General features: G+C 39.0%; 2 protein-coding genes across 3 annotated transcripts in view; one reads left to right on the top strand and one right to left on the bottom strand.

Annotated features, from left to right (window-relative positions):
- The window catches only part of mmrn2a (multimerin 2a), a 16,104-nt gene extending 14,315 nt beyond the window's left edge, over positions 1-1,789 (top strand). For both annotated transcript variants that reach the window (XM_082154112.1, XM_082154111.1), the window contains one exon: positions 213-1,789. In XM_082154112.1, coding sequence (XP_082010238.1) covers positions 213-616 — 404 coding nt within the window. In that variant the 3' untranslated portion in view covers positions 617-1,789. The remainder of the gene's footprint in view (positions 1-212) is intronic.
- Positions 1,071-17,369, bottom strand: bmpr1aa (bone morphogenetic protein receptor, type IAa). Its single transcript, XM_082154149.1, has 11 exons — positions 17,107-17,369; positions 6,794-6,959; positions 6,567-6,669; positions 6,369-6,465; positions 5,495-5,585; positions 4,978-5,116; positions 4,706-4,898; positions 4,313-4,610; positions 4,047-4,222; positions 3,377-3,507; positions 1,071-3,204 (listed from the first exon to the last, which is right to left on the bottom strand). Exons 1-11 carry the CDS (start codon positions 17,174-17,176, stop codon positions 3,079-3,081), a joined length of 1,590 nt encoding a protein of 529 aa, XP_082010275.1. The 5' UTR covers positions 17,177-17,369; the 3' UTR covers positions 1,071-3,078.

Genomic DNA, 17,369 nt, shown 5'->3' with positions numbered 1-17,369 from the left:
CTCTGTTAAAGCACTGCACTTTATGACAAAAAAACAATATTGAATCTAGACTAATCATATTGAATCTAGACTAGAGTACAGGCTAGTTGGTTTCATTTGTATGACAAGAGCACCCCCAGTGAAAGTAATTTGTAATTGCACTATCATGTCCCCTTTTTCCTACCTCTCAGCATTCATATTTTAATACCTTACCATTATTTTATTCCAAACAGTGCTTCGTCAACTCCCAGATAGACCAATTATGTTCCTGGCCAGCAGTACAGAAGGTACTAACGGATCTGGCACAATCCTTTTCGAAAATGTGGCCCTAAATCATGGACAGTTATACTCACCAAAAACAGGCATATTCCTTGCTCCTACTTCTGGTGCCTATCTCTTTGTGGTGACACTGGACTTTGGACCAGGCCCTGCTCTGGCTCAATTAAAGAGAGGTGGAGTGGTAGCTGCCTCCTTACGGCAGAGCCCGAGGAAGTTGGGTGCACCTGCAACACGTGTCTGTATCCTGCAGATGGACCAAGGAGAGGAACTCCGTCTTGACCTGGTACAGGGAACCATAGAGCGCAACAACCCGCAAGATAACACATTTGCTGGCCTACTAATGCTGCAGACCACCTGAGAACATGCAACACTCTAAAGGTGCAAAAAGACTGAAATAACCTTTTTTTAGTTGCACTGGCCACCATTTAAATTTTTCTTTCAGGATCTGAGAGACTTAAACAACAGCTCATGTTGTTATTAATAGGGGAAGGTTATTGAGACATTGAGCACTGTTTGCAAGTAGTGAGATTTAGATGATGTGGCCCTGTTTGGTGGAATATCAGAACTCTTACATTTGGCTTCAATGTGACAACTACATTATATTCCTTACATACTCTGTGCTCTAAATAGATTCCAAGATATTGTACATTTTCTGTAAAATATAAGACACATCAAAACCACAGAAAAAAAATGGTGTACTAAAATTATATTTTTTAAAAGATTACATGGACAAATATTATACATAGTATGAGGCCTACTTATAAGGCACCCTTTCCACATGTGGTTAAATAAAACAAAAACATTTTAACAAATTAGACACTAAAGATTTTTTAATATATTACACAGAAGTGGGCTGGGTGATACTATGGTAAAGCACATTGACATATCTACAGGCATATATACAGTGTGGTAAAACTCATGTCCTATCAACATACTTCATGGCTCTGATTATGGTTAGGAGGTGTATAGTCGGTTTTCGGGAAAAAAACAGAAGCCATTAGGGATGGATGCAAAACCATTGGAATAGTCACAATGAGAGGATTTCTCTTTCTTTAGAGCAATCAAATGCTAACTTGACGGTCCATTTGAAACTCAGCAAAGAAATGCATTTGATATAAAGAAGTTTCACACATTCAATTTTAAATTACTTGTATAGTAAATTTTGTGTTTCTCTAGCATATTGTACTGTATGTTGAAGTTAACCACACTGAGGTGAGTGTTTCCTTTCTTAGATCTATTATTTATTTTCAGAATATTTGTAATAATTTTATAAGCATGTCAGTAACCTTGACATTTTGTATTAATCAAGATGCCCTTTTGGCATTTCAGGGCATACTGTACTAAAATCGTGACAAAGCACCTTAGTCTGGCACGGACATTATCACAGCATTGTACATTCACACTTCCTGTCTTTAAGGGCCCAGATATTGGTGTAAAGAGCGATTGTGGATTGTTGTTTTGTTACTATTAACAAATCGCACTGTTCTTTTCAATGGCACTAAGAATAATAAACAAGTATTCTGGGTTACAACACTGCATTTTTTAAAGGAATAATAAAATTAAATCTGCATGGGAGTTCTGTAAACATGTTATGTAACAATAATGTGTATTTTGGACTATACCAGTTATTATTATTACAAGACCATATTTTGGCAGCCCCAAGTGAAATATTAAGCAATGATGACAAACAGATGTTACTTACAGTCATACCCTTCAACTTCAGGCACCTCAAAAACATAAACAGTGTTTAAAACATGATTATTCAAATTGGCAAAGATATATGATCAGAATATCACCAAATCCTCAAAAGTTTGCACTTTAAACCAAGTCACATTCATACTGATAGCATCCTGTACCAAGAAAAAAAAAAAGACCCAGCTTCTCTGAATGAAGGAAACTCAGGAATGTATCAACTATCACGCCAACCAGAAAGCACATATCACCCCCACAAACACTACACTGAGTATTGGCAACTCTGAAGTGGTGTTCAAGGTTGCCAAATCACTGCTACCGGGAGATCCCACTCGACTGCAAACATCAGTGAGTATGAACAGTTTTCTAACCTAATTAAAATGAGCTGTTTTGACAGCTGGCTTACTTTTTAAAAATATGGTCAAAAAAGTGAAAGATTCAATTGAGAATGTTTTCTATTCTGAGGATGGTAAAACTGGCATGCTTTAAACATTGCAAACAATATATTGTTCATGCAACAAAATCATGAATGGCATGCATCATTTATCTTTAACCTTCTGTCGGGGTCTTGTTATTTCATAAAGAAACATTATTATCAGAGAACATGTATAGAGAAGAAGTACTATATAGCTGAATTCAGATTTTTAAAAGCCACACATTAGGCTGCAAGAGGCACAGATAGTATTCCTCTAGATAAGTCTACAACGGCTGTTAACTGGACGAGATTATATTGATAGTATATCGTTTTGCTGTTTTCAGTACATCTACTCCTATAATATATTTACATGTCATACATTAAATCACAGTATGCTTTACACAGATTTCCATGAGAAGTCAACAGCATTTAATCCATATGGCAGGAGGTTTATCCCAGAATCTAAAGAAACATATTCAGAACAACTGAGTGTATTTTAAGGCAGTGGGGTTTACTTTATCTCTCCCAAAATCTCCAGAAGGTCCCACTCTAGTGTTTTTGTCTGTTGTAGCAATCCTCTGATCCAACTTCACAATGATACAGCTTTCACAGAAAGCAGCAAAGTCAACATGTCTGATCCTACAGAAGAAGAGAGCTTGTTTCTCCTGAAGGGGACAATGATGTCAAAAACTAAATAAAAGCCACTCTGCTGATCAGATTTTAATGTCTTGAGATTCCACCATTTTTGCCAAAGTCTTCTTGACTCGTAGGATGGTCAGGCGTGATGCAGGATTGTGGGCCCAGCATTCTGACATCAGCTTCAACATGGCCCTCGAGCACTAGGGAGACAAACTCTTCTCAGATCACGACATACATTTCTCTTCAGTACATATTTATGACCTCAAGTTCCTATGCAAAGCTAAAAAATCTTCATTAAATCTGTAAAGATTCTGCAATTATAATCTGTAAATATACTGCCATCTGCTGGTCAGATACTGCTTGCTGACTCACCTCATCACTGTTCCATCTATTGGATACGGTGGGCCGCAGTCCTTTGACACACACAACCTCTAGCATATCCTCATAAGACGGGTCTGAAGGCACCATCTCATAATATGGTAGCTGATAGTCCTCAACAATACCTAGGAAACAATCAATGGATGTATTCATGAATTACTGTTTGAATTCTGTAAACATCCACAACAGGAGCCGTTTTCATTTTAGACAGCTTTAGAACAAAATATTAAAAAGTTGTGATGTAACGGAAGAAGTGACAGATCTTTTATTTTGTATTGTATTGTATTGTACATCTGAGTGAAACGAATTATCAAAAATATATATTCTTAGGGCTTGGTTCAATTCATCAGTTGTTGATTGGATGGAGGCAGATCTGAATGTAAGCTTGCGGTTGACTGTAAGAAAGGGGCGGAGTTTAAGGTGACTAAATTACTAGAGAAGTCCGGCATACGTCATCAGAAAGAATCTTAAGATTTAACAATTTAATTCAAATTAAAAACACGGATGAATGGTTCCCAATAAGTTCATTAAGATGCATTTAGAAAATAGGTTGAATTTCCATTTCATTTTGACCTTAAAAGGACATGGCTTGGAAACTCTTCATATAAACATTTATAAAGCAAAACAAAAGAAATTTGACTTCTATTCATTGTCTTATAAATACCTCCAGTGAGACAGCGTCGGGCCATTTCCCATATAATCAGTCCGTAGCTGTAGATGTCTGCCATGATGTAGGCCTGGAAGTGGTTCTTATTCAGAGTCTCGTCCAGGACTTCTGGAGCCATGTAGCGTCGGGTCCCCATACGTGTGCTCAGTGGGACGTCCACTTCATTTGTGTCACTGAGACAAAAAAAATGTTTTACTTCCTCATAATGACTGAACAAACCACTTAAAACTAGCTTTTAAAATGAATGCAAAGTGACAAAGCACCTGTTGAATTTCACAGCAAGCCCGAGGTCAGCGATGCAACAGGTGCCGTTTTTCTTTATGAGGATGTTCTTGCTCTTCAGGTCTCTGTGAGCGATGGCTGGTTTTCCCTGCGTGCCGTAGATCTCTGTATGCAGGTGACACAGGCCACAGGCTGCAGAGTAGGCCAGTCTGAGCAAGGCCTGTGTGTCCAGAGTGGTGAACTTCAAATAGTCATACAGAGAGCCGTTCTCATGGTAGTCTGTGATCAGGTACAGCTGCGTAGAGGCTCCAGTGCCATTAATGTCAGCAGCAATGAAGCCTTCGGGCAAATGAAGAAAATCACGTCATATAGGAAAACATGGAATTGATACACAATTAAAAACACTACACAATCTTGAATGATATGAAGTGTACCTAGTATGTTCTCGTGTCTCATGAGCACAGTTTGGTAGATTTCTGTCTCTCTGAACCAGCTGGCCTCCTCTCGAGTAAAGAACACTTTCACTGCTACCTTCTCCCCCCTCCATCGACCAAGCCACACCTCTCCATATCGCCCTTTTCCAATAAGACGCACTGTCTGGATCTGCTTGGCAATGGTGCGCTGCACCTGTAAAATGTGAATAGGAACTGTGAAAAAACAAGCTGTTGATACTAAAATCCTACAGTCTGCATTTCTGATTTCTCACCAGCAGGGGGAGCCCAGAACCACTGCCTGAGGTTTGAGACTGGTTGATGAGCTCTTTCAGAGATTCTCCTGCTGGGATAAAGGCATCATCCTGCTCCAGGTCTCTGTGGTAGCGCTGCCTCTCTGTCTGCCACTTATACCTGAGGACAGGGCACAGTCTTTTTTTACATCCATACCTGACATCAGAGAGCTCTTTCCTGACTCCTTTTTTTTTTAAACAGATAGTTCAGTAAACAGACACAAACAAAATATTAATTTGTTACAAAGGCAAACTTTTTCCCAGTTGTGTACCCAAGGTATAGAGTCTTGCCCCTACTTGCAGTAACATAAGTGTTTGTCTTTCAACAACAACAGGCCATGATGTGGGTGGCATGTGTTTTCAAAGGTGCTGTGCAAAAACACAGCAGCGTTAAGGTTACAGTTCAGTGATGTGGGAAAACAGGCCACAACACAAGTAGCTTTTTTTTTTTTGTAAGAGCTTCAGTATGTTTGGAGCTTCAGTGCGGTCATGATCTCACCTGTAATAACAGATGACAGTGACACAGATGAGGGTGCAGAAGCACACAGACACTGAAATGAGGAAGGCCAGCCAGTGAGGGTCTTGTGGTACTGTAAAGAGATCAAGAGAAAACACGTCCATCATTAAAGCATTAGGTTAGCCAGGGCTCAATCAGCAGGCCTGTTCAGATTTTTACTTGCTCTGCCAACAATATAAATGAGCAAATGTAATCATTTAACTGTTAATATATTTTAAAATGTAATTTATTCCTGTGATGGAAAAGCAATTTTCAGCATCACTACTCCATTCTTCAGTGTCACATGATCCTTCAGAAATCATTCTAATATGCTGATTTGCTGCTCAAGAAACATATATAATCAATAATGTTGAAAACAGTTGTACTGCTTAATATTTTTGTGGAAAACATGACATTTTTGTCTTAATTCTATGACTGATTAAATAATAAAACAAAGAGATATACATTTTTTTTTCTGATTCATCAATGATCAATAAGAGCTTTTTTTTTTTTATTGAAATCTTTTGTAACATTTTGAATGTCTTTTTGATCAATTTAATACAACCTTGCTGAACAATAGTATTAATGCCTTTCAAAACAAAAAAAACAAAAATCCTTACTGACTTAAAACATTTGAACAGTAGTGTTCAAACAGTTTTGCTGCAAAATTGTCACACGATATAAAACATTTTTAATTGATAAATGTTTTTGATGCTTCATAGACTACAAGTTATTCTGACAATTTTCACTGCAATCTATTTAAGCTAGCTAGATAATGTTACCCTGCTAAAAGGTTTAAATCAACAATCTGTAATCCTTCACAGAAAATAACCTTACAATGCCATACAACTGCCAGGCAGATAGTACTGAAGCTTACCCGAGTCTCGAGGCGGTAACTCTGGCTTTAGGTCTCGGTTACAAAAGTCAAACTGGCAGCACTCGATGGTTCGACGTGGCTGTGCAAACTGCGAATCCTGTGAAAAATCCATTTCTCAAGTGAGTAAAACTTACAAAGTATGATATTTAATCATGCAAGTCAAAGAGCAAGACACTTGAGAGACACAACGTTCCTTACCTTGCATTGAAAGTGAGAGCCTTCATATTTCATACAGCCTGAGCTTAAGATCCCCACTCCATTTTCATCTTCTTCAATGATGGCGAAGCACTGACCATTTGTCCTGTTGGGTTTCAAAGAAAACGTTTTTAAAAAAAAAAATTTTTTATACATATAAACAAAGCACAAACATATAATCACATTAAACAATGATCACTTAAAACGGTGCCATAGCCTGTGACACTTACTCGCAGGTGTTGTTCTTGGCGTCATCAGGGCAGTGACCTAAGCAGTGGCAGCTAAGGAAGCGGGCAGCATCTTCTGGTGCCACAGTAGAATCATCCCCGGGCCTTCTGGAGTCTGAGCCAGGCTTCACTCCAGTGCCCTGCAGCACATGGTCAGGGTTCTGCCCTGCTGTAAGTGACAAGACACAATCAATGACAAGCTAGGTGCACAGACACACAAAACAAAAAGCATTTTTGCAAGAGTGCAGAGTACTCAATTCAGTAGCCTGTTCTGGCGATAGTCGGCTGCTTTTGAACCCTCATTTTGTGAGTAATGTGGCTGTTCATGTAAACAGTCAAAGGCACATGCTGTTAATTCAAACAGGTCATTTAATATTTACTTGAATAATAAATGTTGAAGAAATATTTAATTCAAACTTCGGTCTATATAATACTGGTTTAATTTTAAAAGCACATTAGTCTGGTATAGAACTGAAATTTAGGCTAATTGATAATCATTAAAATATTGATTACTGAAATGTCGGTGTTGTGACAATCCTCAATAAAGCCTGCCTTTATTATTTCTCATCCTTTGCTCCCCCTCTGTATTTGTGACAGCAAACCTGCTCCTGCTCCTGTTCAAATCCAAACCAACTAGCATACATCCAGATCACCACCTCCCTTTCTGTTTCACACCCTCACAAACATTTATTTTTCATACCTTTCTATCTGAATTTCAGTTGAAATAAAGGCCTCTGAGACATGTCTCTACTGATCTCCCAGTGTCTTCTTATCCTGTCACAGTGCATGAGTATGTACTGCTGTAGCTTTCTGTTGAGCATGACTCCATTGCAGATGTTCCAGTCTAGACTTGTCGGTAAAACAGCTAATCACTCACAAAGCAGCAGTTTGAGAGATTGGGCGGCAGGGTGACACGGCACTCGCTTTATCAGCTGCATTCCATCCTCAGATCCCATTACGAGTCTGTCTTGTACAGCCTCTCCGTGTGCTGCCTATCTTACAATTAGACTGGACTCTCCTCTTGGACTAATTCTATTAGGACTCTGTGATTAAATAGAGAGCTGGGCAAGATAAAGGAGCTTCTGATCTTCAATTCACTGCATAATTCAATGGATCGCCTACTATGTACATGCACTGAAAATGTGATTGATGAGTACACCAAACTCAATATAAACAGCATGAACCTAAAAGAACAGGCAGTCTGTAGGAAATGCTGCTCGAAATATGGTACAATGAAGAACATTTACTTTTCCTAGCCTGTTTAAGCATATCACAGCAGCGTTTGCTGCGCCGCTGTTGAATCTAAAGTGCCACGGCAAAAGAAAACATATTTAGCTCTTAGTTGAATTAAATGTAGCAAGTTAAAAGGGTCGGAAACTGCATTTTACTGCGTTGTCTTCGCTGGCAGCATGCAATAATAAACATACATCACAACCACTGATATCAAATTCACAAACGTTTACTTTTAATGAATCGGTGACTCCCAAGTTATCTATTTGAATCCCTTTTTTTAATCAGTTTGAAACACCTTTTATTAAACAGTTTGAAACACTACCAAGCTGTGGGTACTGTGCACCCAAACAAAAAGTGTGACGACGCAACTATAATATGGTTTGTTGAAAATAACGCGTAAAACAGACTTCCCAATAAATTCCTGGCTTCCCAATACCTTACGACAGTGATGATCAAAAAGGTGGACAAAACAGTCACTCTTTGTAAACTTTGTTCAATGCGAGTGATGTATGCTCGAACACGACCAGTCATTTACGCCGTCATCACCCGAGTGTTGATAGCTCGTGAGTGCAGGCGAGACCTGAACAGCACACGTTGTTATCTGTGTTTAAACTAAACTCATTTAAGCCTTGCCAATTTAAACGTTCAAGCGCAAGAAGAAACATTAAGGGGTCAAAGACAGAATGCGTGACAGCAGGAAACATTAGCAAGACAGTCGATTAGTGATGCACCGATGTGAAAATTGTGGCCGATACCGATAACCGATATTAATATTGTTGTTATGGCCGATACCGATATTTACCGATGTCGATATCTCTGTATAGAAAACAAATTTGAATGATTATCAAATAAAGAGCTATTTTCCAAAACTTTTTTTTTTTTTACTTTAGAAATTACTGATATTGGGCACCTTTACCTGTGTGCAAAATATGTCACATATACGACACACATGCATTATATTGCATTGCATATAATGTGTGCTGGTCAACTTGTCTAAAATTAATAAACCCTTAGAAAACAGTAAAAAAACACAAAAAAAACAGGAACAATTAACAATGTACAATTAAGATAGGCTACTTAATTTATTATTCCAATATCCAAATATGATACTAAAAATTAACCACAGGGAAAAGGGCTTCTATTTGTGACGTACTGTCTTTGCGAAATGTTAGCCAATACAAACATATTTATAGAAAACAGTTGACAATGAATAGACAGGAGTCCAATAATAGCATAACGAATCACTTATTCTAAAAATAACAACAAGTAGGCTTTAAGACGAATCCGACATATGGGCTGTGTTAACAGTAAAACGTCCGTCATTTAACGAATTTTAAAAACACGGATGGATAATACAAAATGCTTTCTGACATTTTGACAGAAAAAAACAAGCAAGAACAAAATTTAAACTTAGCCCGTCAATTTTTCATTTTACAATTATCTTCTCTCTCTGTGTGCGCGCGTCCGTGTTTGTGTGAGAGAGAGCTCGCACAGCACTGATACAACGGTAGCCTACTTTTTAATCCATAAGTAACGAACGCGCTAGTTTTCATACAAAATAAATATGTAACATAATTAGGTAGGCTACTTTAGTTATTATTAACACAATAACGTAACACATGAAGGCTACGTTTCTCAACACTGAGAATGAATAAATAAACGCCTGTTACTCCAGACTCGCGCTTATCAGTAATCCACAAATCACACGTGCTGTCACTTTTGAGAAAAATCTAATTCGAACGGGTATCAAATATCAAGCAATATATTCAAATATCTACGAGTCAAAAAACGATCAGTCAAAAATGTGTCATGAAGAGGAAAAAAACATAAGTCGCACTGGACTGCGTTAACAATGTTACGGATGGGACAGTTCTCCGTTATGGACGTGAGCTCTCTGAAAGCGCCATTAGAAGACTGATTTAAAACTTTCACAGAGACCTCAAACAGAAAGCACAAAGCCTGTATTTAAATTTAATTTCGTTTTGTATTAATTGTATCTTAATTTTGATCAATGTTTCATCAACCAATTGCCATTGCAATTGCAATTTACAACTAAATATAGTAGAAAATATTTAATCAGGACATGGAGGCGACGGCACGTGAACCTGGAGCGCGTCTCATAAATTAACCGAAACCTACTTGCCTCACAGACCGGAGACATATATAGAAAGCTTGAAATGTCTATTTTTAAACAGAACAATTCAAAACGAAAGAAAACAGACTGTTCTCTGCTTATGTCATCTGTATGAAATGTGTATTTCTCTCAGGCGCGTTCACTACTGCTAAGATGCGCGAGTCAGCATCGTCAACTTCATCTTCAACTTCACACGTCAAATATCGGCCTGTTCACATCGGCCATATTTTGACATCGGAACGATACCGATGTGTAAAAAAATGACCATATCGGACGATATTATATCGGCGGCCGATATATCGTGCACCACTACAGTCGATCACAACACAAACAAGGGTGCTGGAGAAACACCCTGAGAAAACAGAGCTGGTGGAGGCAGTGCAGTTAAAAGTCCAGATAAAGCTTGTGAAGCTGCGAGACGTTGCCTTTGATACGCTCAGTCTGACACGATTCTAGACCGCACACTAAATGACGCATTCAGTCTCTCAAGTGCTCTCGTTCAGGGTGCGGACAGACTCCATAACTTACTTTCTTAAGTAGATCAAACACACTGTCTCATGTTACTATACTAAACTATAAAAATCAACTCTTAAAGAGAATTATTAGTCTAGTCTATTAGTCTAGACTTAATCTCATTCAACTGCTCGCAAGGGATTTCAATGAGGTCATTTCTGTAATTGAGTTACTCATAAAGCATATGTAAGAGGTTGTGTGGCCTTGAGCCCAGGCTAAGGGAGACAGTCCCCCTTTATGAAGACAGACCCTGATGCACAGGGCCAGCAGGAAAATTTCGCATTAGGAGAAGGCTGGACAATGATGATCAAATGGGCAAAGTCCCAAAGAGAAACCCTGGGGATCTCTTCTCCATCACGCTTTACTCCTTTTTTCCCTCTATTCTCTACTCAGGGTCAGTGTTTGAGGAATGACTTTTGGATTGAAGGATCTGGTTTTCACTCCAACTGTATAAAAATCTATGGGAGTGGCAGAAAGTGTAACTTGCAACAATGTTAGGATTTCAAAACTTTCAAACGAAAAGATGTAACTTTTTTTTTTTTTAAAGATGTAAAGTACTCTTCCTGACTGCCACTGCTGGACTGTGACTGGTTGTGGGTGATGATTGATGTGTCAGGGGCCCAGAAGAGCCTCCACATTCACATGTGTGCCTAATTCTGCCACTGGTTACAGTGGAGTCTGAGGTCTGGCAGAGCATTCCCCCATAATGAGACTCAAGCAGATACACACTCTCTTTCTCTCTAGTAGATTTGAGTCCACAGTAAAGTTGAAGGGAAATGGTATAATTCAGAGTAATTCACTGTTTCACTGACAAGACTATATCGCATTTAACATTAATTGTTTATGTTCAATCCTCACACATGGTACTTGAAATGGTAGTTTCAAGGAGCAGAAACCTTCATCTGGAAGTAATGAATACTAACGTCAATTAAAATATAATTGAATTAAAGCAGCACTCAGTAGCTTCGGGACTTCTTCGCTGTATTCTCGCTTTTTGCTCGCAGGTTTCTCTCTAGAGCTCCCCCCACAGCTTCGGAATAGATATTTGACAACACTGTTGTAAAAACTCGTTGTTGATTCTCAGACACCAGAGGCTATAGATCAGCGACATCAAAGCAGATGGGACATTCTTTAAAACGTCTTCTTCATTCGGGTTCGAACAGCGTGAGGGAGCGCAATAATGACAGCATTTTAGCAGATTTCTTTTGGCCGTAAAGCAATTGTTTACATCGCCAGATCTGATATCACGCGAGACTTCCTGACGCAGCGGCCGGCGGCCCGCCGGCTCAAAGTTGCAAGTGCGTATTTTCCGCTCACGGGCACCAGGGGGGTGCGAAACGACCACCATTCAACCCGAAATAAGTAATATAACCATTCCAATGACTCCTAAGCTGTTCAGTTAAGGTAAAAAAAAGTTACTTAGTTCACCTTTAAGTCGATATAGTGGAGTACAGAGCATATGAGCGGAGTGGAGCGGTGAGAATCTCCGCTCATCGCTCACGGAACTGTTCACCCCTCCGCTCCCCCGCTCAAAGCTACATCAGGCCGCTCCGCTCATTTTCGCTCAGTGCTCAACGCAGTTTGCTTCGCGCTCCACTCAAATCGCCCCCCGCTCGCTCCAAAAAAGGAAAAAAATCTACATGTATATCACTTGTAGCGGTCCCCAACCTTTTTTGCGTCACGGACCGGTTTAATATCAGACAATATTTTCACGGACCGGCCAAGGTGTGGCGGATAAATACAACAAAATAAAATGATAGCCTACGAACGGCATAAAAAATGGGGTAAAGTTTTTAAATAGCCTATAATAATAAACGTGAATCCAATATGTGTAGGCCATAGGCTACTAGCAACTTTATTAGCAGCGTCCTCTAACATCGCGCCTAAAGACAACTGAGAAAGTCTGAACACAAACAAAATGCCCCCAAAAGAAAAAAATCTCCATGTTTTCGGTGTTGATGCGTTCATGTAACATGTAAGGGTGGTGCTGCCAATAACGCACCTAAAAGCTGTCACAACGAACCGGCAAAATTAATGATTATGATTATGTAAAATATAGCAGGAGACATTTTAATTGTTTACTAACAAACCATTTTTTTTATGTCTGTGTCGGCTGGAAAGATGCTGACTCGCGATCTTCGCAGTATGAACGCCCCAGAGAGAAATGCACATTTCATACGGATTCAAGAGAGCAGTCTGTTTTCTTTCGTTTTGAATTGTTCTGTTTAAAAGTAGACATTTCAGGCTTTATATGTCTCAGGTCTGTCAGGCAAGTAGGCTATACGCTGAGTTTTGGTTCATTTATGAGACAAACTCCAGGTTCACCCGCCGGCGCCTTCGTGTCGTGATTATCTATTTTCTAATATATTTACTTATTTATTAAATCCAGAAAATTGGTTGATGAAACACTGATCAAAATTAAGATACAATTAATACAAAACGAAATTAAATTTAAAGACAGGCTTTGTGCTTTCTGTTTGAGGTCTCAGTGAAAGTTTTAAAGCAGTCTTTTAGTGCCGCTGTCAGAGCGCTCACGTCCGTAACGGAGAACTGTCCCATCTGTAACATTGCTTTTTTTTTTTTTTTTTTTTTTTTGTGTGAAATAAATTTCTAAATAAATGCGACTTATAGTCCAGTGCGACTTAGGCTATGCCTATATATGTTTTTTCTTCTTCATGGCGCATTTTTTGACTGATGCGTGGCGTGAGCGGAGCGGAATTGGAGCGGGAAATAGGGCGACGCACCGTCCTTTTGAAATTGCCGCTCTGCGCTCTGTCCAAGATCCGCCCGCTCGCGCTCCCCGCTCGCTCCCGCTCCACTCCGCTCACATGCTCTGGTGGAGTAAATTGTCAATGTGTCATTTTTGGGGCAAATGTACATACATACATTTACATTTAATGCGTTCACTTCAGGGAAAGCAAGTTAAATGCTTGCCTGCATTTAAAACACGTTTTCTTCTCCCCTAGGAGGAGTGCTAACCCCATTCACTATTTAGTCCAGGTAGAAGTCTACAATTGCGTGGGGGGGTGGGGGGGACACAATGCACTGTGGAGGCAACTAAGGCTTTCAGTTGCCAATGTCACCTCTCTCTTTCTTGAAGATTATGTTTCAGAGGTGCAGACTCCTACCTGAAATTACATCTCAGGGGTGCATCTGATGAGCAAGGTAAAAAAGATGTACCATAGAGGTATTTAACTAGCTGTTACACAACTCTAACACTGGGAGAAACAACAGCACATTGAGAAGTCAAATGTCCTCGCCTTCATGCTGCGTCTCTGGTTTCAACAACCTCCTGCTTTTCTGCTGCATCTGTACAAAAATACCCCGACAAGGACACTGATGTTAGATATAATATGAACTCTAAAGGAAAACTGAGCTGTTTGAAAATCTGACTACTGGGCATGTTACAAGACTTCTTCCCTTTCTCTAAACGTATTTATCAGAATCAAATAAAAGACAGCACCGAAAAGGCCATTAAAAATACAGATTTAATCTGCAGTGGCAAGTGTTGAATCTATGTCTGGATTAAATTATTTATTTGCTCTGCATCCAGATGAATATTGTTGCTGTTATATCGCTTGAATTTTGGCATGGGATTAGTGTTGTCACGATTCCAAAATTATGACGATACGATACCAGACAAAAATACCTCGATACCGACACTGAATCGATACCACGAGGAAAAAAACGAAAACAATAAAAGTAATTGAAAAATATGACCGAACTTACAATTCATTGTTTCATAAATTAATTAAAATTAAAACTCAATTGACCAGCATGTTCCTGCCCTGCTTTTTGACCATTCCCTCTCCTTTATTAAATAAAATAATAATAATTACATGCCAGTGTGTACGTCCTTACAGTGATGTTTGCAAAATTGACATTATTATCAATCATGTTGACATTCGCTAACCTTTCACAATTTTGAACAGGTTGGGATGACCAAAATCAAAAAAAAAAAACGAGTCATTTACGGTAATATTTATTTAGTGTAATTTTATAATTACAAAATAGATCATTAATTTAATTTTTTTGAATTTATTCAAAAAACATCAAAAAACATTATTTTTTTGAATAAAAAAAACCTAGATTAATAAATTAATTAGAAAAAATTATGAACTGCTTAACTTTTTTAGTCAGTGTGGAACAGCAAGAAAGCCATTCGTAATATCTCAAATCTGAGCACACTTATTAGGGGCTTAAATCTGAAGATCAACAACACAAAAGGGTCAAAGTATTTCCGGAGAACACAGAGTGTTTGGAATAGTTCATACCCACTAGCAATTGTGACAGTGCCATAGAGGAAATTGTTAATGTGCTAAAAAAGGAAGAGAGAGCAGCAACAATCACTTCAACAGCTTCCTTTAGTGGGGGGCCTCTGAGAGGCTCATGGTTCAGGAGTGAGTCATGATGGAAAAGATGTCTTTTGAACTCCCTGGCATGACTAAACACACATCAGAGATATCAGACAGTGTTCTAAACTTTAGCACAAACTATTGTCTGACAGACATTCAGTTAAAGTATGTTAACATAAACAATGTGACCTAAAATATAAAGCTGTAGGCAAGTTTCAACTCAAACTTTTTTTTCCCTGTGCCCTTAATCGGCTTTCCGAGCAATCGGCTATTGCTGTTTGCCTTCACAGCTCATTGACTGTCCATAGGCAACCATCACAGCAGCCTCTGCAGAATTCACTGGGAAAACAGTTTAATTTGACTCGGGGAGGGCGTTTTCATTAAACAAAGGTATCGGTTTTCTTTGACATCAGTAAACATCACGTTATTAAGCATATGGAAACGTTCAGATGAGCACTTATGATTCCTGCCCTGCTAAACAGCAATCAACCAACCCCAACCCCCAGTGTGCCTCAGCTAGTACCTTTAAGAAAGTGAAGGATTTCCCCCTGGACCTACTCTAACCACAAAAACAGCCATCTATACCTCATTACATTCAAATGAAAATATAACAATTTATTAATTTACAACATTACATTGTATTGAACTTTATTTGATCAAAAGTAATGCAGAGTTCACAGTATAGAACAAATCATTGCATTCTTGTTTTTTGTTTAATTAAGTGCTATCTGAGGTATTCAGTGGCACAAGAATGCGGTTGAATCGCCGGCATTCTTGTAAAACTGTGAGATACTTTTGATTATTATATGCGCTCAAGCGCACACATAAAGCTTGCCACAAAGAATCAGCAAAAGTAATGATTTTGAATATGTCAAATATAGCAAGGAGACATTTTAATTGTTAATTAATAAACTAGTGTTTTTTTTGTGTCAGTGTCGGCTGCAAAGATGAAGTTGACAATGCTGACTCGCCATCTTCGCAGTAGTCAACGCGCCTATAGAAATGTACAATTCATACGGATTACATAAGCAGAGAGTAGTCTTGTTTCTTTTCGTTTTAAATTGTTTTGTTTAAAAAGTAGACATTTCTAGCTTTCTATAGATATATTTCTCATGTCTTTGAGACAAGTAGCCTATACGCTGAGTTTCGGTTCATTTATGAGACGAGCTACAGTTCACGTGCAATGCAATCGCACCGGCGCCTCCATGTCCTGATTATATTGCCAGCTATATTTGCTTCTTATTTATTAAATCCAGGCAATTGGCTGACGAAACACTGATTAAAATTAAGATACAATTTATACAAAACGAAATTCACTTTAAAGAAAGACTTTCTACAAAACAAAACTTAAAGGACAAGTTCGGTATTTTACACTTAAAGCCCTGTTTACAGATCGTATCTGATGAAATAGAACGGTTAAGATTAAAATTTGGACACATGCTGCTGTCCCGAGAATTTTAGGTTTATTTCGCTCACCCCCCCACCCCCACAATGGTTGTCTATATGCACTGGAAGATTCCATCCTAAAAACACATTAAACTTTCGTTTACAAAGACGTGAAACTCACCGAGTGGTCAGGGGGTGTTCACTGATATGTTCCATCAAAAATCGCTGAAAAAGATGCATTCCAACAGGTTTTATCGTAGTATTTGTCCAACTCCATTGACTTAATAGGACGTGCTGTGAGACCGCAGCACCTTTACGGTATTACTCCGCCGCTTCTTCTTCTGCTTCTTCTGTGTATTCAATGAAATGCCCGTGGTTTGCTTGCAACTGGCAAAGGTGCATTATCGCCACCAACTGGGCTGGAGTGTCTATTATTCAAGCTCTCAACGGAAGAATCACGGGTGTGACGCGTTTGGCAAAATAGGTCCACAAAAGCGAAATAAACCTAAAATTCTCGGGACAGGAGCATGTGTCCAAATTTACAGCTCAAACGATGGAGTTTTCGTAGAGAAGGCGCAAATAGACTACCTCCAAGCAGCACATCTGAATACCTATTATACATTTAGGACTAGGCATGAGTATGAATAAGCTAACGTACTGTGAATATAATATGAAGGGAAGGAAAACACCCTTACCTCCAGCGCAGAGTCTGAGAAGAAGGTAGACTTCAACCAAAACCACAGTGACGGACAAAAGCTGAGCCATTGTCAAACAGCCTTGTCGTAACCTTTGGGGTAAGGATGAGATCAGTGATGACGGCTGCTTATGCTACTAAAATCCCAGTGAACACTAACATACAGGTGGAGCAATCAAAGTTATGGTTCAAGGGACAAGAGATGCAGCGGATAAGAGGAAGAGGTAGGATGACAATGGCACTAGAAACTCAAAGGTCCCTTCT

The sequence above is a fragment of the Leuciscus leuciscus genome (assembly GCF_965113295.1).
Source record: "Leuciscus leuciscus genome assembly, chromosome: 22".
Taxonomy (NCBI): Eukaryota; Metazoa; Chordata; class Actinopteri; order Cypriniformes; family Leuciscidae; genus Leuciscus; species Leuciscus leuciscus.
This window is presented reverse-complemented; position numbering and strand designations above follow the sequence as displayed.